Below are 21,764 nucleotides of genomic sequence, written 5' to 3' on the forward strand. Positions count from 1 at the left end.
CTCGGGGCTGCACAGTGGCGTAGTGGTTAGCACTTTCGCCTTGCAGCGAGAAGATCCCTGGTTCGCGTCCCGGCTTTCCCGGGATCTTTCTGCATGGAGTTTGCATGTTCTCCCTGTGCATGCGTGGGTTTTCTCCGGGTACTCCGGCTTCCTCCCACAGTCCAAAAACATGCTGAGGTTAATTGATCATTCTAAATTGCCCGTAGGTGTGAATGTGTGAGTGATTGTTTGTCCCTGTATGTAGCCCTGTGACAGACTGGCGACCTGTCTAGGGTGTCCCCTGCCTTCACCCTAAGTCAGCTGGGATAGACTCCAGCACCCCCCCGCGACCCTAATGAGGATTAAGCGGTGTATAGATAATGGATGGATGGATGGAAAATCATGCTCATTTAAAGACTTAGCCATTTTATAAATCAGTTTTTATTTGCACAACTTGCAAAATTCGCATTCATGTTCATCCATGACGAAACAGAGATGTTCCAAACCACTGCAGGAACTGTGAAATAGTCTATTAGCTGTTTAGTTAGAAAACAAACATTAAGAAGATACTGAGCTTCAAGATACTTTTTAATTATTTGAAGATCACAAAAATATAGAACATAAACCACAGTGCTTATACCAGGAGACATTTACTGATATATTACAGTAACTTCTATCACAATAAGTCTTAAAGTGGGTTAGTATATTTTTGTTATTTAGCAAATTTGACATTCTTGTTTATGCCCGACTGGACAAGAGATATTTTTCATAAAATGCACAAAAAAAATCAACTCTGTACAATACAAGGGCAACTTACAAACGTAAAATTGATTCTGACATTTAGTGTTATTTTTATCGATACACATTTATCAGTGCAGTTCAAGAAAAAAAAATAAGAGAAGAAGAAAAGCTGAACTGAACAAACCTGAACAGTTTTATCATCAGTTCTGGATCACTGTGAACTTTAACAACACCCTTCTAATCTCACTATGACTACTGCTGTTATGCAACTTACACGGCTATGTTTAAAGTGAATGACATGATGTGTCATCGGCTACAAATTGTGTCAGAGAAAAGATGGTCAAAGAGACAAATTTCAGCAGTGATAAAAAGAATTGAAAATACTGGATATTCTCAGCTACATCTGATGTAGTTCATGGCAGCAACCTTATTGGACCCCAAATCAAATAGAAACACTGTTTAAATCAGAAGGCTGTTAGTGCTGGTTTAATTGTAGTCGATTGCACGTTTCTGGTGTTTTTGTCCACCACAGAGAGATGAACTGTACACTGGTTAAACACAGTCAAGTAACCACATCTGTAGAAATTCAGGGCACTTGCATAGCTCAGCAAATTTAATCACTTCCCAAGAAAAAGTCCCACATCTGACAGGTTCTTTAACCTTATGTTGGTGGTAACTAGCAGCATCTGGCTGACATCAGCTGACATCAGCTTTTCACTCTGTCCCTCTGAGCTCATTTATGCCCATAAACCTCCAGTCATGTTACAGTGAACAGTGTCCAAAGGTTTTTACAATCTTAATCCCAGAAGATGAACCCAGTCTTGACAGTCCGTGTATTAAAAGGCAATGTTGTCTTCATAAAGTGACAACAGCAGCAGAACAATCCACCCGGTCAGAAGGCCGGCATTCTGCAGCAGAAGCATCAGCCAGGGTTTGTTGTTGTTGATGTGGATCATGGTGGGCAGCTGGAAGGACAAAGAGGACAGATAGGGGTTCAACATGTACTTTTTATCAGTTTGTACTGTTTGGAAGAGATGGTTTGTGTTGTAGAATACCCACCATATCAGCCAGGCCCACATACAGGAAGAGTCCTGCAGCCAAGGCTGATATCCACTGTTGGGTTGCGATGTCGGTGGCTACAGACAGACCGATGTACAGGCCGACGAACGAGGTCATGGCGCTGCCGACATTTAAAAGCAACGCCTTGCGAACCGACACACCACAGTGGAGCAAAATGGCAAAATCGCCTGGGGAGAAACAAGAGCAACATTAGGAGGTGACATTAGGAGGTCTGTAGAGAAAAGTGATCAAATCACACATTCAATCAATCAATCAATCAATCAAAATTTATTCATAGAGCACTTTACAACAACATAAAAGAAGACCAAAGTGCTTTCCATTGGCATGAAAAAACAAAGCAATACAATTTGGTTACTACAAAACCATAAAACCATGAAAACCATAAAAACCGTAAAACCATGAAAACCATAAAACCATGAAAACCATAAAAATATAAAACCATAAAAACCGTAAGACCAAGAATGCAGCACAGATGATGCAGATGTTGCTTGTTTGTGATCTTTACCGAGTTCATGAGGAAGCTCATGGCAGAACACAGCCAATGACGTGGCCAGACCAGACTTCCACGACAGAGAGAAAGCTGCACCTATCGCTAATCCGTCTGCAAAGTTGTGAATCCCATCACCAATGGTGATCATATAAGGCAGCAGACGTTGTTCTGTAGAAGCAGACAGAGACAAAGTTGTAGTTTGTGCCACAATAATTCACTACAATTATCCCAGTGTGATGATCGCATGCTTTTTTTGTGTTGGAGGTAACTTCACTCACCTCTGTTGCGCTTTTTTGGCTCAGGAAACGAATTTTCATTGTCTTCAAGGTCAACCTATATATACAAAAAACATTCAGCAACAAGACCCAATGCTTTACACATTTAGAATATAAAAAGTGTTAGCTGAAGTGGTAAAGTTTCTCAAACACATAACATTTTCAGTGACTTCTAAAATCTTATTGTTATTTTTACTCTGCTAAAGTGTTGAATATGTGTTCTGAGCAGCAGGAATCTGTTCATTCTCTGTTTTCTTACCAGATCTGCTTTTGAAACTGACTGTGCATTGCCTTTATCCTTCCTTTTCTGCTGATACATCTCCAAAACCTTCCCATGGTCACAGTGGTGAGGGTCCTCATCTTCCTAAAAGGAGAGAGTTGCAAAACAATGAACTTCGTCCGAAGGTCGAGACAAAATGAAAGGAAACTAAAAAAGTTTGAAAAGTGTGCACTACATGTTTATTTCATATTGTTTCTAACCGCCTTGAAGGATTTAGATGTGGAAATTTAGGAGGACGTCACCATAAATTCACTTCAACTTAATTTTAAAAACAATTTTTTCAATGATGAATCATGAAAAGTCAAGAGTGGTGCGAAAACCTTGTGCATATTTTTTTCTTACCCCATGATGAATCTGATGATGATGGTGCTTACTGCCTTTGTATGTGATCAGAGAGAAAATTGTTTCCATCAGGTAAAAGCAGTAAATCCCAGCAATCAGTACCAACATCTTCTGTATGTGGTCAGGAACTCCTCCTTCATGACTATGATCTGCATGGCTCTCGCCGGCTACGTGCACATGTAGACCCAGAACCTAGTCCGCAAGAGGAAGTCAAAATGAGTCAGTCGTCTATCCCATTAGACAACAGTTTCACCAAACCAGAGCTAAAATTATGAACAAATACCGACTGAAATATGTCATTTAGACAGAATAAAAAAGCGTTAGGCTCCCTCACCGCGGGTAGCAGGTGCAGTAAGGCGTCTCCAGTCAGGGAACCAACAGCCATGCTGATGCAGAACTGGATGGACATCTGGAAGACCTGCGTACAGGACGTACACAGCAGCACCACGATACCAAACATGGCCATCAGTGTTATCACTACGTTGGCGACGGTTGCATAGAGGTATCCTGCATGAGGTGGAGAGAGAAAAGAGGGTCAGGTTTAAACTTCCAGGTGTCCTGAAAATTAATCTTCAACTTAACCTGCCTTCAACTTGTAAACACAAAATCGCTGCAGTTAAGAGTTCAAATGAGAGTTCTGAGGTTCAAAACCAGCTACACCTGCAACATAGTAACCCTAACCACAACCTTAACATTAACCCTAACCTAACCCCAACTTTAACCCCTAACCCGAACCCAACCCTAATCTAACCCCCAACCCTAACCCCAACCTTAACCCCTAACCCTAACTTTTGTGGCTTCAGTTGTCAGCACACTTACTCTCAGCTTTGGTGAGTCTATCTGGTCCAACTGGTTCTGTGTTTGCTGCACAGGCTCCACTCAGGATCTGCTGCACCAGAGCAGGACTGAGCTCAGCCATGTCCGACGGACCCAGACTAGAGGCGGAGCTGTTTTCTGGCAGGCCATAGATCTGGACAAGCTCTTCGGCAGAGAAACAGCGCTGGAAGATGAGAAAACGAAGCATTAAAATAACGGTTTAGGTACTGTAATGAACGCAGGCATCTCAACCACTGTAGACTTTGAGTTTGTCTCTTTTAAAAAGGAACAGGAGGAAGAGAGAGAGAGGCTTACAGACCGGCTCTTCCGTCTATTATTTATGGGAAATATTTGCTCCATGACAAACAAGATGGAAGACCTCGAGACACTCATCAGGAGCCAAAGACTCTACCAGGAAAACAGCCTCATGTTTTACATGGAAACATGGCTGAAAGACTGTAATACTGAGAATAACACCAGAATCAGCGGCTTCTGGACCATACGAGCGGACTGGGACAAGGTGGAGGACTTGCTCTGCTTGTGAATGACAGATGGTGTAACCCTGCACACGCTACCATCAAAGAACAGATCTGTAGCAGGACATTGAACTGGTAGCACTAAGTCTGAGATCATGCTACCTGCCACGGGAGTTAACTGTGATCATCACCATTGTTGTTTACATTCCTTCTACTGCACACGCTGAGACTGGAGAGACCAGGTCCACCATCTCCTCCACCCTCGTCCTCTAACCCAAACTTCTACCTTCATCCTTTCTATCTATCTATCTATCTATCTATCTATCTATCTATCTATCATCTATCTATCTATCTATCTATCTATCTATCTATCTATCTATCTATCTATCTATCTATCTATCTATCTATCTATCTATCTATCTATCTATCTATCTATCGATCTATCGATCTATCATTGTGCTGTAAGAGAAATGATTTCGTGTCAAAGCTTGTCAGTATTTAAACTCAAAAAGTGCACCATCACGTCATCAAGCTAAATTGTATTTTCTTGTTGCAACATACATGTTCCCAGGTGGCGTCTGTCTCGTGCCCCTCACGGTGTTCACGTCCGTTCCTCTTCCTCAGTCTTTGACCGCTGTGATCATCGTGAATGTGTTCATCCTCAGCGTGTTCGTGTTCGTGTCCATGATCATCATCTGTGACAGGTCCGATGTTCAGGGTCTTCATAAAAGCTGCCAAACCTACACAAATACACATATAATCCAGGATTTAAATAGTTTCCAAGCAGCAAGAGGTGAGAATATAAATGACTTTTCCATATGTTACTAGAAAGAAAGTAACCAAAAGCTGATAAACACAAAATGAATCCCGAAACACTCAAGCATTTATGTATCATGATGAAAATTCCATAGCTATGACTTATTTGCTACTGTTTTTATTCCTTTATCCATTTTTTATACTTCAATTTTGTGATGTTCCATGTGCAGCTTTGCCTGTCATCCTCTGCCAGAAGGCCAGTTTGACCTCGCTATACAGGAAGATCTTGTCTTGTTCTCTCACAGACATAAATCATAAAATCCAGTTTCAGGGAGGAAGGAACTAAGGTTTGCCTACATAGATAATTCTACAAATTATTTGATGCCTAATTATTGAACAAAACTGTAAAGAAAACACTTTATTTCGGCTGGAAATGTTATGAGAGGCGTAACTTATTTATAAACTTGTGTGCATATGATCAAACTGCAATGAATGCTAAAATTCTTTGAGGATTTTACTTTATTCGTTTAGATAACTATAAATTAAAGAAACACTGAGTGCTGTGCAGTTTTGGTCTGCCGTTCTATTTAAACCAGATGTTTTTGTGTGTTTTTGTGCAGAACATTTACCCTCCACGGTGAAGTTGTCTGACCCCAGCTTGTGCATGATGTAGTCGAGGAAGAAGCTCTCCTCGGGCAGCGACTCGGCAGTGAAGCATCGACCCTGCAGGGCGTGATACAGGACGCGGCCCAGAACTGCACCCACTTCCTGGTCCTGCACTGGTGATGTTGCATTGATTTCTGCCATGATGTCGCTGGCTGTGACACAGCTCTGGTTACCATGGTGATAAGAAAGAGAAAGGACTGTTATAACAAAAAAGTCAAGGGTTTGCGATAGAGCAACGTTTAAGAAGACTCCTTTGATTCATCTTTTGGTTTGAGGGATGCTTCACAAGGATTCACAAGGCAGAGTAAAAGACTAAAAGGTTGGTGAATTTGACTTTTTTTCATTTTTTAAAAAATTCTCACCAGTTATCTCGTCAACTTTTTTAATTTTCCTAAAATGCACAATTATCAAATTATAGTATCATGTGCATTGCTATTATGGATGCCACACAGTTTTGGCAGTATTGTATTAAGTTGCCTCAGTAACTTAGTGATTTTAGGCCCAGAATCGTCCACATTTGAAAAAATAAAAAAGTTAACCAATGGGTCAATATATAATTGAGGGACTTTTGAAGTCCATGGGATATATCTTGCATACATTTTCAATAAAAATAAAAAAAGAATGTTTTTTTATGTTCATTATGATCATGTCTTTACAAATTCCATCAGTATTTATTATAGAAACAATCACTTATTTATAAAAAAAAAATCACTGGATATTACTAAAATGTCAACTAAATAACTATCCCAATTTAATAACAACCACCTTCTAATTAGCTAAACAATAGTAAAATGAGCTGATTCAAAAATAGTTTTAATTGTGTTCTTTTTATTAAGTTGAGATAATCATGACAGATATTTCTTTTCTGGCAATATATCAAATTTTATATGGACAGTATCAAATTGTATCTGTGTCTGAGAAATCATTTTCCACTAAGTTCCCCAATACAAAAACACCTCTCCAGGAAGTGAGTTTATTCCAGATCACATGACCTGCTCCACATGATGTCATTTCCTCCTGAAGAAAAGACTAGAAAGACTCCAAGGCTTTCTGAGTTATTTAATATAAAGTAGTGTGTGAGTCAAGTGTGGATTTATGGCAGGTCAACAGGTTACCTACAAAATCTTTATAAATAACATTTTTACTCAATTGTATATATAATATTTTAGAATAATCTTTCTGTAAAAGTCCCATGTGGTGTTTCGTTATAGGCGGCCATGTTGATTTTAGGCCTGAAAACAGCAAAAATGTCAACTATGATACAAAAAGTCCAGCAATAATATTGTTATGGCTTGGGGGGGGGGGGATTGGAACCCAAATGAGAGCTACACAGAGCAGTCGGCAAGCAGGTCGAAACTAAACTGGTTTTATTAAACAACAATGCCACACAGGCCAAAACTCACTTCAGGTGAGGGAGGGGAAAGTCAGGCTCCAGGGGAGCGACAGTCCGGGGGCTCATGCCGGCCGATTGGGGCAGTCCGGGGGGGAAGGTCCACGTCCTCCCTCAAAGAGGACGGCAAGGGTCCACCTCCTCACTCTGAGGAGGGCAGGGAATCCACATCCTTATTCCGGAGGACGGCTGGGGGGAAACAGGCACGGCTGGGGGGAAACAGGCTGCTCCGGCGGCTCAGCGCTTGTGGCATCGTCTCATGAGCTGGAGACAAACGCAGGAAGGCAGTACACTCCCACATTCCCTGCTGTGTGAAGCCGGTCTTTAAAGCGCCGGATGGCATGAGCCGCAGGTGTGAGGCTCTCGCAGCTGCACCTATTCCATTGATCAGCAGCTGCAGAGCTTCACAGACCGGAGACACACCGGCAGGGGAGCGGCTGACCGTAAGGGGGCGGGGCTAGACCAAACGCGTGACAGTACACCCCCCTCAAAGTGCACCTCCTGGCGCACCAAGGGGCCAATCAGGGGTGGGGGCCTGAAGAAGGGTCTATACAAAAAAAACAAACTTAAAGTGTCCCACACAGGAGGCGGGGGCGGCTCCATGCACGCCACAAACACACAACTTCAAAGAAATTCAAGCTCAGTCACACTGGCCGGCAGGCCAGGCAAACTGGGTTCTCCCGGGGGACGGCCCGGAGCTAGGTCAGGCAAGCGAGACTGTTCCGGCGGTCGGGATGGCGGCTGGCAGAAGAGACGGGACCGCTCCGGTGGGCAAGCAGGCGGCCGGCGACGAAGGCGGGACCTCTCCGGCGATCCGACTTGAAGCCGGCGGCAGAGGCGGGATTGCTTCAGCACAGGCGTCGAGCTCCTCCAGCGCAGGCGAGGCGGCTCTCGGCCCCTCTAGGACAGGTGAGGACCCAGCGCGGAGCTCCTCCATGACAGGTGAGGCGGCGTTGGTAGCGTCGTCACCCCTCTCAGGAATGGGTGAGGCGTCGTCAACCCCCTCGGGAATGGGTGAGGACTCCGCCTAGAGCTTCTCGAGAATAGGTGAGGTGGTGTCGGCAGTGTCGTCGACCCCCTCCGGAACGGGTGAGGCAGCATCGATAAATCTGCCCACCTATGCCAGCAGGTCTATGGCAGACTCATAAGTCTGCTGGTCTGAGAGCAGTAGCTGTAGCCAGCCTGGAGAATTTGAGTGGCAACTGGCATGGGTCCTGGGCTGCTCTGCGCGATCTCTGGGTTCTTTCTGGTTGGACCATTCTGTTATGGTTTGGGGGGGACTGGAACCCAAATGAGAGCTACACAGAGCAGTCGGCAAGCAGGTCGAAACTAAACTGGTTTTATTAAACAACAATGCCACACAGGCCAAAACTCATTTCAGGTGAGGGAGGGGAAAGTCAGGCTCCAGGGGAGCGACAGTCCGGGGGCTCATGCCGGCCATTTGGGGCAGTCCGGGGGGGAAGGTCCACGTCCTCCCTCAAAGAGGACGGCAAGGGTCCACCTCCTCACTCTGAGGAGGGCAGGGAATCCACGTCCTCATTCCGGAGGACGGCTGGGGGGAAACAGGCTGCTCCGGCGGCTCAGCGCTTGCGGCGTCGTCTCATGAGCTGGAGACAAACGCAGGAAGGCAGTACACTCCCACATTCCCTGCTGTGAGAAGCCGGTCTTTAAAGCGCCTGATGGAATGAGCCGCAGGTGTGAGGCTCTCGCAGCTGCACCTAATCCATTCATCAGCAGCTGCAGAGCCTCACAGACCGGAGACACACCGGCAGGGGAGCGGCTGACCGTAAGGGGGCGGGGCTAGACCAAGCGCGTGACATTTATATTGACCCAGCAGTTTAAATAAACACAAGGGGAACTTTTCGTTATGATCAAGACCGACTGCGACGTGACTGAATGCAGGGAAAACCTAGCACCTGTACTGCTCGTATAATCCAAATACGATAAGTCATGATAAGTCAAAACACTGATGTAACAGCATAATAAAGTATGAAAGAAGGAATTATAAATCACAAACTAGAACCCTGATTATAAAGAAGCTCATGGCCAAGCATAAATCGCTGTTGCATAATTTTATTCACTAATTCTCGTAATTTATTAAAACCAAACACCCGTTTTTTTGGCCACTCATCAAAGACTTGAGTGAATTGTAGAGGACTGGTGAAGTAAAACTCACTTGCGAGCAACAGATTTAACCACAGTTGAGCAAATGTTTATTTGTTAGGCTTTAATTAGGGTTCAGTTTATGGCTTACCTCGTTGCCTGTGGCCTCATAGTGCTTGCGAAGCTTCAGAAACACCGTCTCTACTCCGTGATCGTCCATGTGAGTGTGTGCCCGTGACTCGGCCTTGTGGTCGTGGGGATGTCCGTGGTCGTGAACTGTGACTTGGTGCAAGAAGTATTCGGTCTCCTCTCCCCACCTCCCCTGGCTGATGGCGGTGCAGACCAGGCCAGGAGCCGTCAGGTACAGAACAGAGCCGGCGGCAAGAGGAGTGAACTGAGATACGGTGATGGTGACGTTTTCTCCGACTCTTCCCGCCGCTTCCTCCTCGTGGACGGAGTGATTACCGATGAGCTGGTCGACAGCTTTGGCTAGATCACACTAAAAGACATGATTTATCAGCACAATAATAGAATTCAGTCATTTCAAGTCATTTACATGGAACAACACATGTGGAAACAATGAAATAAATCAGACTTTATTCATTGTTTTCATTTGTCAGTGATGCACAGTTCTTATTCATTGTAATTATATTTACACAAAATTAACTGCAAACTATAATCTAACCCATGATCTTATTAATATCAATTGTTTTGTTTTTGTGACAAGTTAAATAAATGGAACAAAGCAACATAAAACGCTGACAATCATCTATCCTGACCCACAAAATCTGGCAGGGACCAAACAGGAAAGTATAAGATTATAAAAAGGAGAAAAATGGGATTTTCTCAAAGTTTGTTTAATCAAAAAGACAAGAAACACATTCTTTTACTTACCAGTATTACATTTAGCCATATAAAGCTTTTATTTAGACTCATCAGGCTTTCAGATACATGCACCCTCCCCCAAAATATAGTAAATGTGAATGACTTTTTTTTTTTCTTTTTTACAATAAAAGCAGCTACTCTTTTTACTGGAACTACTTGAAAACAGTCACAGTAATGAAATAAATAAAATAAAGTTTTCAAATGCGACATTTTGAGCACCACAAATTCAATTTCAATCAAGTCTATTGAGTTGGAATGATAGGAGGCTGGTATTTCAGAATAAAAGTACATAAAGGTAAATAAATGTACATGTTTACATACCAATAGGGAGAGGTCAATATATAATTGCAGGACTTTTTGTAACATAGTTGACAGGTATCATAGTTGACATTTTATTCTGTTTTGATGCCTAGAATCAACATGGCTGCCTATAACCAGATACAACATGGCATTTTTACAGAAAGATTCTCCTAAATATTATGCAAAAGTCCCTCAATTATATATTGATCCAGGTTTTTTGTTTTTTTTGTCCCTTGTAATTTGATTGAACTGAGCCTTTAAACTCTCTAAACACGAATCAGAATGCTGCAACCGTAATATTAACTGGGTCACAAGGTCAAACTATAAGGATGTCTATAAATCTGAGTGACATAATAGACTTCATACTGTAGGTTAAATGAGGTTTATTTTTTTATTGGGCCTCTAAAGAGGCGTTATCACTATGACATACACATTTTGAATAAGCAGCATTGAATGTAACCCAAACAATGAAATGTACAATTTAACATTTAAAAAAAAAATAATAATAATCTCTTTATTTGTGTCCATATGCAGCTGTTTGACAGTAGATATTTATTAATCATGCACTGTGCATTCATGCAGTTTACAGCCGACATGTTGGACGTTTAAGAACTTTGCTCTCAGCCACTGATAAAGCAGTTTTGTCTAAGTTTCCCAGAAACACTTTAACAGTCTTGTTGTCCTCATTTATAGGCACCAAAAAAAATTGTTTCCTTGTCTGACAAAAATCCAAAAATTCAGCAAAAAAATCCCTAAATTTCTGAAATTTTGCAAAATCTTCAAAAAGAAGAAGAAAATTCCAATAATTCCTTAAAAGTTTCCCCCAAATTTGGCAAGAAAATGCTTGTAAATATTTTCAAAAAATGAGTAAAAATCTTCTGAAAAAAATTCTAAAAATATCTAAAGTGATTCCATATATATCAGTAAAACTTCTAATATTCTCTTTAAGAACATTCACATAAAAATCATGTTTGATTTATTTGTGACTGTTCTTAAGAAACATTTTAGCATTTCTTTTTTTCCACCAAAAAACGTACAAAGATTTCCCAGAAATATTGAAAATGTGGACATCAGAAGTTTCACTGTGAAAATATTTTTTTCTCCACATTTTCAAACTTTAAAACGGGTCAGTTTTGACCCGCAGGACGACACGAGGGTTAAGCGACAGGATGTTTTATAAAATAATCCCAGACTACTTCGACCACATTAATTCTACTTGTCGTAGAGTATTTGTTTCCGTCTGTAAACATCTCCAAAAGACAATGAAAAAGCTGGTTTTTGTGTTGAATTTTCAGACTTAATGACCTTGACCTGTTTTTCTTTTGAGTTCCGACTTAAAGAAAACCCCATTAAAGACTTTGCAAGCTTTGAGAAAACATTTCGCCAAACATTTGCCCTGATTTAGTTACCAAAAGCTTGACTTTCTAATTAATGGTTGCATTCGAACAGTATAGACATGGAAAGCCAACAGCATCCGGAGACTTTAGACAATCAAAAGATCTAAGGAAGCGACTGAAACCAGCAGAAAGAAAATTAGAAGTCTTGAATCTTAAATCTTCAAGTCCAATATTTATAAAATTAAGATACAATCGCCAGGTTGTAAACTTATTATTAAGTCAACATTGTTCAACTACAATAACAATTTAGTCGTTTTTGTCATTTTTCTTAACTGTCTTAATATTTTCCAAACTGATCAATCGTGGTGAGTAACTTTTAATGAAAAAAATATAATTCGATTTCCTAAAATGTAAATTTTTTGTGGTTTCTTTCCTCCTCTAGGACACCGAATATGTTTGGATTGTGGACAAAGCAAGACATTTGTCGTCTCAAGGTTTGAGAAACAACTTTTCACGACATTTCGCCTTTTTATAAACTAAAAAAGGAATTTACTAATTGAAGAGTCAGATTATTTAGCAATGAAAATAATAATTAGTTGCATTATAATAGTCTTTAAACATTAATTTAAAGAAAAAAACTAGAGCTGATTCTTGTATTGAAATTCGACTTAAAGGCTTTTACTCGAAGTTCTTATATTTAACAAAGATGCCGATTGAGGCTTTGATAAGATTTGAAAAAACACTTATTAACCCGACAAACATTAACCCGACAAAGAAATTAAAAAAGCTTGACTTTATATTTAAATAATTGCAATCGAGCAGCGTATACATGGAAATTCACCATCCGGACAATTTAGACAGTCAGAATATTTAAATAATAAGGGAATAAAATAGTTATTTTTGCCCTTTTTTTGGCTTAATGCCCATTGGTTTCGCAGAGACGAAACCAAACTCTGTGACTAAAAAGATACTTATATTTGCCTAGTTCCTTTGTTTGCTATGATTGCTAATCTCGCTAATTATTCATTTAATTTATTAGCATTTTTAGATAGATAGATAGATAGATAGATAGATAGATACTTTATTAATCCCGAGGGAAATTTAGGTGTTCAGCGGCTTAAATACAACATAAAATAACAAAAAAAGCAGGTTAGTAACATTAACAATAGAGGTTAGTATATAAAACTGAAATTAAAATTCAATATACAGTATTTACACATTTCAAGGCACAGAAGTATAAAATTGAAGTGAATAGTGATTAAAAGTGGCTTTGACAGGTAGTAGGAAAAAAGTGGTATCGAACTACTATTATTTATTTTAAGTGACTCCTCTGCCTTGTCTTGCTTGATAGTCTGCGTTGCTTGTTTTTAATCATCAAAGCACTTTGTGAACACTGTTCTTAAGGGTGCTATATAAACAAAATTATTATATTGTTATTATTATATTTAATATTAAATATTTTCATTAGATTACACCATTACAGGACGGAGAGAGAGAGAGAGAGAAAACACTTGCTTGGGAGCAGAAAATGAGAAATATTATATTCTAATAAACAAAATAAACGTATAGCTAAATAACGTGGTAAAAAAAAGCAAGTACAATTTTTTTCTGGAAAAAATCAACACTTGTGAAGAAAGTTTTAGACTCTTCATACATTTACAGACAAATTTTACACGATGAGAGAACATTTTTGAGCAGCATAATGATCAGTTTACAGTTTAAAGCTCTAGAAATATTCAGTGTATCAGCGGTTTTCTGGCTTGACTGGCTGATATCTTTTGGACTTCGGCCGCCGCCGTAGAGGTGAACGAACACACCTGAGCTGTGGAACCTGCGGACGGTAATAAAACTCACCTTTCCACACGACACTTCGCCGCACTGCACACGGTTCTCCAGCGTATTAAAGAGCGACCGGAGGGAATCCCCGGTCAGATGCTGCTGTCCCGGAGACACGATGCTCAACACCGCCTCGTAGGCCTCCTCCACGGCGGGAGACCCCGGAACAGAACCGAGCACACCCGAAGTTAGAAGCAGAATGAACAGCGGAAATGAGAACATCTTCAAAGTGTCTTTAGCTTCTAAATACAGCAAAAGGAAGATTTAAATGATAGAAAAAGCAGCTGAGAGCCGGACAGCACAGTCCCGAGGTGCTTCTGAAGACACTTTGAGGTGTCCAGGATCAGCTCACATATTATAAGTCAAACCACTGCAGTCGCACCTCACCTGCACTCTGGATTCTGATTGGCTGAGACGCGGCTCGTGCTGTCCTATAGTGTGGTGTTACATGCACGTGAACTCCACAGTCACCTGTCCAGCACCCCACCTATCCCCACCCAGCACCACCCAGCACCAAAACAAACCGAAAACACACACAAATTTTAAAAAAAAGTGAAATAAAAAACCTGTTTTAAAAAATCTGTGACAATCTGGCAGCAGCAGCAAGGAGGCCAGAAAAATCCACCGAAGAACCTGGAAATACTGTAACAGAAAAACGTCAAAAAAAAAAAAAAAAAAAAAAGAATCACAAAAATATAAGCAAATATCTTTAGAATACAGTAAAACATTGAAATTCACATATTGTAAGGGAGCAAATTTCCATTTGTGCAAAATTTTGATGTGGACATTTTGACCTGTCTCTTTTAAAAAAAAAAAGTTTCTTTTGTTTTATAATTTTTTTTCAGTCAAAATGTAAAGTAGTATTTCCATTATCTACATTTTTGGCTCTTTTTTCTTTCTTTTTTTTTTTAAACAGTCAAAATGTAAATTAATACTTTTTAAAAAAATAATTTTACTAGATTTTATCCATAATTTAACAAACCTGGTAATCTGTAAAATATCAGTTAAAAAGGACTAACATTATTTGCTACGTTTCAATTCTTAATATGCATTATTTTTCTTTAAAGTACCAGCAAAAATCTGTAAAATAATGTTTTTGGGGTTTTTGTGTGTGGCTGATTTAAGTACAGTGAAATTAGTATGATTTCACAGTCAAACATTGTTGAAGAAGGAATTACTGTTTTCTTTACAGTCAAAATGTAAATAAATAGTTTTATTTATTTACTTTTTTTTTTTTTACCTGATTTCATCTGTAATTTAACAAAACTGATAATCTGTAAAATAACAGTAAAAAAAATTTTTTTAAACCACTTTTCAATCCTTAATACACATAATTTCTTTCTTCCATGTAGGGATGAATATTTGTATGAAATAATAATAATAATTTGCAGATTTCAATACAGTAAAAATAGTGTGATTTTGCGATCAAACATTGTTAAAGAAGCAATGACCATTTGCAAAAATACTGATTTTTTGATGTGGACATTATCTACAGTTTTGGCTTATTGTTGTTTTTTGTTTTTTTTACAGTAAACATGTAAAACAAGACTTTAATCTATGATTATTCTATATTTTATCTGTAATCTAAGGCAATCTGTAAAATAACCGGTAAAAATGTGATTTACCATTTTTCAATCCTTAATATACATTATTTTTTCCCCCAAATAATGGCAAATAACTGTAAAATAATGATATTTTTTCAGATTTAAATCTAGTTTAAATAATGCGATTTCACAGTCAAGTGTAACATTTGTAAAAATACAGATTTTCTATGAGGATACTGTTTAATTTTTTTGCCTGTTCTTTTTCTGTTGTTGTTGTTATTTTACAGTTAATGTATAAATTAATACTTTTTTGTCCAATTTTACTAGTTATTATCTGTAATTTAACAAAACTGCTAGTATATATGATATATAAACGGCCAATGTAACACACATCTGCACACAAGTTAAATTAAAAATAGACGAGACAGTCGGACATCCAAGAGGCTTTTTCAGTTCTAAGTGACTGATGGGAATCATTCACCAAACTCCTCAGTTAACAGCCATCATTGACCTCAGACTCACGTGCCTCCAGTTGTGAAGCTGCCAGGTCACGGAGAAGCCAAGGTGGTAAAACAGTCCTTTGTCAGGACAAAATTATAAGAGTTTGATAAGTGGCGTCTTCTTTAGGAGGTGGCCATGTGTCTTCCCTGTCCAGAATGTAAACACTGCTTCACTGAAAGATATGTTTAGAGAGCATCCTGGAGCATCCTGTACTTCCAGCTCAATATGATATTTTAGACAGCATAATTCCAGCTTTGCAGCAACATGTCCTGTCCATAAAGTAATTAACATTTGAGTTTTGGTGTAGAAGAACTCTGGCCTTCACCACACCCAACGTCTTTAGAATCAGCTGGAATGACCTATCTTATCACTTCTGGCTAAACTGGAGCCAATCTCTGCAGTCACGTTCCTAAATCTCATGGGAGGCCTTCAGAGAACAGTTTAATTTATCAGCTGATATCTAGACATGGTTTTCTTGATAATAACCGAACCTACTGAAGTTCTTCCATCAATAGCTATGTACATGTGGCGTTGTGCTGCCAAAAACAGCTTTTCGACATTCCATGGTTTCTTTTGTGTCTGTTTTAGACACATGATCCACACAGGAGTTAGTACTGATTCATAACCATAGTTTCTGATGACTGCAGTCATGCGTCTTGGCTGCTCTCCACCAGCTTCTCACATTGTTCTGTTGTCACAGCAGCACATTCCTGTTGCACTAATTCTAACTAATTTTCTTTGCTTTTGGGCTTGTGGTTCTCCATTTTGGGTTTGATGATTTTCCGCAGGTTTTCAGTTGGATTTAGATCTGGTGATTGAGCAGTCAAGGCATGGTTCCAATGTTCTGGTTCTCCATCCAGGCTTTAACTGACCTTGCCGTGTGGTAAGGGGCATTGTCTTGTTGGAAAATCCAGTCATTGGAGGCAGGAAAGAGTTTTCCAGCTGATGGAAGAAGATTGTTTTCAAGAGTAGCCCTGAACATGACCTGGTTCATTTGCCCTGTTCCATCCAGACTGAAACTACCCCAGATGGTCACTGATCCACCCCCATGTTTTACTGTAGGGACAGACGGTCTGCTTCAAGTCACGTTTATTTCCTCATAAGACTTCACATGTGGCCAACTGTAAAACTAAAGAGTGCAAAGAAAAAAGCTTTATTTAATTTATGCTGCTGGTTTAACGGCACAGCCAGGTAGCGTCTGACTTTGTCTGACTTTACAATAAAATTTATCTTCAGTGCAGAACTTGACAGTCAGTCTGAGCCTGACAGTAAATCACAAAAAACACAGACTCACTGATTCACTTGCAAGAACAAGTACACTAAGTACAAGTGAGTTAAATAAACATCAGGAACATGTTGTGCAGTTTGATAAATCCTCCCCACACTTGGCCAGTACTTCCTCACACCGCAGTGAAAAATGGATATGAGTTTTACACATTAACAATACTGGGATTTTTCTGTTTTTTCATTAAAAAAACACCTACAAGCTGTGTTAAATAATGCTGCTGTTGTGTTACTTCTGCTTTTAAAACTTTACCCCTCCTCACCTGGTCAAATCTATGATTTCAGAGTAACGCTAGACCACTGTTCATGTTTTAGATTTTCTGTTTTCTTAACACACATTTCTTCTTTCTGTCCTCACAGATGACAGCGGTGGCTTCAGTCAGTGGCAGCAGGTAGGCTGATGTTCATCATAATGTTGTGTACTATACTATACTGTACTGTATCAGCATGTCCCCCACGCATGACATGAACATCACTTCAACAATAAGGTGTTTTTATACTTTGTATTCTAAAATCAATCAGGATATTTGTTGTGGAACATTTTCACATTAAAAAGTAGATAAGGTGAAAAAGAGACACACAAGGACAGAAAAAGCACCATTATTATCATTATTATTGTTGCTGCCATTATTATTATTATTATTATTATTATTATTATTATTATTATTATTATTATTATTATTATTATTATTATTATTATTATTATTATTATTGTTGTTATTACTATAATAATAATAATAATAATAATAATAATAATAATAATAATAATAATAATAATAATAATAATAATAATAATAATAATAATAATTATTATTATTATTATTATTATTATTATTATTATTATTATTATTATTGTTATTGTTATTGTTATTGTTATTATTGTGATCAGTTTTGCATCCAGCAAACCCATTGTATATTTGCATTTCATCTACATTCATACTGATTTTCCAGAAATATTTAACATCAAATCACATTTAACATCCCTGTTTGTGTGTGTTGTCATAGTAACCACCAGAGGGTGCAGCTGCTCTGTGTAATACCAAAACAGATATACAGATGCATATAGGATGTCCCATAATTTTATTATTATTATTATTATTATTATTATTATTATTATTATTATTATTATTATTATTATTATTATTATTATTATTATTAATAATAATAATAATAATAACAGAATCATGTAAAGTGTTCAAAAATCTGTAGGTCAGAAACTTTTAAGCTAAAATATCTTTAAAAATATTACGTTTTCACACATATTGTTGTAATTTGCATACAAAGTAAGCATTTGTGTAAAGCCACCCTTAAATCTTTTTTTTTTTTTTTTACAACAAAAATTACTGAATTTTATGTGAAGGTAAAATATTTTGGTCACTTGTTATTATACTGTACTAGTACTACCTCCACTACAACTACTACGACTACTACTACTTGTACTACTACTTCTATTGTAGCAGGAGTTAGGTGTACTGTTATTAAATCATTTGGTCATATTTTCCTTTGCATTTTTGCCATGTTGTTGCACTACATCCCCTACCTGGTGCTGATTAGTGTGAGGAAGTATTGCAGAGAATTTGTTGCTGCATGCATTTGTATTTTGTTGTTGTGAGCTGCAGATTGCTCAGCAGTTGGGTCAGTATATAAATGACATCATGTGGAGCAGGTCATGTGATCTGGAATTAACACACTTCCTTGAGAGGTGTTTTTGTAATGGGGAACTTAGTTGAAAGTGATTTCTCGGACACAGATACAATTTGTTATTTTCCATATAAAATCTGATATATTGCCAAAAAAAGAAATATCTGTCATGATAATCTCAATTTAATAAAAAGAACACAATCAAAACTATTTTTAAATAAGCTCATTTTATTATTGGGATGGTTATTTAGTTGACATTTTAGTGATATACAGTCATTTTTTATTAATAAGTGATTGTTTCCATAATAAATAATTATGGAATTTGTAAAGACATGATCATAATGAACATAAAACATTAGTTTTTTTACTTTTAATAAAAATGTGTGCAAGATATATCCCATGAACTTCAAAAGTCCCTCAATTATATATTGACCCAGTTGCAGTGTGGACTGAAATAAGTCACGAGGAAACAGGAAACAGCAAGAAATGTGCCCCTCAGTTAATCTTTGTTTGTTGTTGTTGTTATTGAGTGCGTTATTGTTTTGGGGAGCAGTGAGGTTTACGCTGAGTTTTTGTGCTGTTGCTTCAAGTCTGAAACCGAAATCATGTCAACAGTCAGTCGCTGTCGGCGTCAAAAATCACTGAAGGGAAGGATATTGAGTTGATTGGCTGCACATCACTTCACACACATGAACAGACAGCGACACACACACACACACAAGCTCGCTTATGGCATGGGACCCTGGACATCTGCCCCTACACACACACACACACACACACACACACACACACACACACACTGCTAATCTCTGAGACAAACACACACTGTCCAGTGACCTGCTTTCACACCCCCCACCATCATGTCACTCTGTTATGCTGTCTGTCACACAAACCTGTAGGTGTTCTCAACACACACATTCATCAAGTCCAACACTGTATCACCACTTAACACAAACACACACACAAGTCTATGTACAGTACGTTAGGAGCTTCAGTAGAAGGACGTCTCGTTTAGGTCCTTGAAGACGCTTCACCTCTTATCCAAGAGGCTTCTTCAGTTATCTGCAGTATGTTCTGTACACACACTCTGCAAACGACACACTCACACGCACCATTAGCATGTTTTATCAAACTGTTGTGTCAGTTGCTCAATCATGAACTGAATTATTATCATATTGATGTTAGATAAATAGCTACAGCTCTGTTTTCTACTTCTATTGTGTATTTTAAAGAGAAATAAACACACAAAACTCACACTGTAGCTCACCAGGCCTAACCTCATGAGTAAAAGTAAACAAGGTATAAAAAAAATGAAGTTCCAAATCTTTATCTGAATTCTATTTTATTAATTAATTAAAGGAAAACTCAACGATCTCTCAGGTTTGTCACCAGCTGCATGTACAGTCCATTAAATTCATGCTTTGCATTATTTCCACAGATAATACCGGTAACAATAAGCTTTTGTCATCTCTTAGGTTTACATTATATCTTTTGGAAATGAAGCAAGATTTTTCTTTTTTCTAAAGTGCACCATGGAGTTTCTCTGTTGTCTGATCAATAATGATGTAATAACATAAAAAAAAAACAATAAAACAAGGTCATTATCAAACTTTTCTGAACAATTTGATGACAAAATGCCCTCTAAAATGTGGAAAAAATACATGAAGTCAGCAAAAAAGATGAAAACTTGTGAACAGTGTGTGTTTATAGCAGAGGAGGCAGCATTTCTAGGACTACAGTTGTAGGACAGCGTTACTGCGTTACTAGGCAACAGCGCCACCTGCTGATGTGAAGAACTAGTAGCACATATTGAAGCAAGACAACTTTTAGCAACCAAGTTAAATTGCTGGATAAGGCAGTATTTGAGTGGAATAAACCTTTAAAACCAAAAGCAGTTTTGAAGAAAAGAATAAACTTTTGAACCCATAACTTGTAAGATAGAAATTAAGATGAAAACTGCCTTAAAACAGCGAGTCTCTAGTTTAAAGACTCCTTTGCAGTGAAATTCAAGTTTTTTACCTTGTTTTTTTTGTTAAATATTTTATTTTCTAATTTTCTAATTTAACAAACATACAGAATACAAAATACCGCCCACCCTCCGTATACATACAAACTAATAGCGTACCTGACTCAAAACGAGTAGGTATTAGTCAAAGTCCTGGAAAAAATAAAAATAAATACATTTTGGATTTTGGTTGATTTTTTTGTGAATGTTCTTAAGGAAAATATTAGAAGTTTTACTGATATATATGTAATCATTTTAAATATTTTTAGGATTTTTTGAAGATTTTTACAAATTTTTAAAAAATATTTAGAATTTTCTTGCCAAATTTGGGGGATTTTTTTTTAAAAAAAATAAAACTTTCAAGGGAAATATTTAAGGAATTATTGGAATTTTCTTCCTGGAGGTTTTGCAAATTTTCAGAAATTTGGAGCATTTTTTTTGCTGAATTTTTGGATATTTTTTCAGACAAGAAAACAATATTTTTGGTGCCCGTAAATGAAGACAACAGGAGGGTTAATGGTTGTAAAATTCCCCAGTAAGAAAATTTGTGGATCCAATGGGAAGGCAAATTCTGCAAGTTTTGTCATAATATCACTAAATTCACACCAAAAAGTTTCATACGTGACCAGGTGCAATGCAGAAACGAGCCTTCCTCTGTACCACATCTAGAACGTGTCTGATAGCTCAGGTTTCTATTCATGCAATCTCTGTGGCATAATATAGCATTGGTGAATAAAGTTATAATGGATCAATCTGTACGTTACATTAGTGGTGGCCGACAAACTTTTTTGACACAACTCTGACCAAAGCTCTGCAATCGTCTCTCCCTAGATTTATGCAATCCTAATTTTGAAGTTCCCTCCATCCACAGAACATACACTTTAGAGATGAATCGAGGCGCATTACCACTGATCACAGGTAGTTTTTCACCTTGTTAACATTTCCATTTTTTCTATTAGTTAGATGATATATCATGAGTTAATTGGGCAGTCAGACATCCAGGGTTTCATACACAACAAACTTAAGGAACCAATCCT

At 38.3% G+C, this 21,764-nt stretch overlaps 1 protein-coding gene across 1 annotated transcript; it reads right to left on the minus strand.

Annotated features, from left to right (window-relative positions):
• Window positions 1-402: 402 nt before the first annotated feature.
• slc39a4 (solute carrier family 39 member 4) lies at window positions 403-13,974 on the minus strand. The gene is made up of 12 exons (XM_023294620.3): window positions 13,771-13,974; window positions 9,546-9,893; window positions 5,865-6,066; window positions 5,041-5,219; window positions 4,007-4,187; window positions 3,522-3,694; window positions 3,188-3,379; window positions 2,825-2,929; window positions 2,569-2,623; window positions 2,306-2,458; window positions 1,780-1,967; window positions 403-1,685 (listed from the first exon to the last, which is right to left on the minus strand). Exons 1-12 carry the CDS (start codon window positions 13,972-13,974, stop codon window positions 1,557-1,559), a joined length of 2,109 nt encoding a protein of 702 aa, XP_023150388.1. The 3' UTR covers window positions 403-1,556.
• Window positions 13,975-21,764: the final 7,790 nt, after the last annotated feature.

Source organism: Amphiprion ocellaris, chromosome 15, assembly GCF_022539595.1.
Source record: "Amphiprion ocellaris isolate individual 3 ecotype Okinawa chromosome 15, ASM2253959v1, whole genome shotgun sequence".
NCBI classification, from domain to species: domain Eukaryota; kingdom Metazoa; phylum Chordata; class Actinopteri; family Pomacentridae; genus Amphiprion; species Amphiprion ocellaris.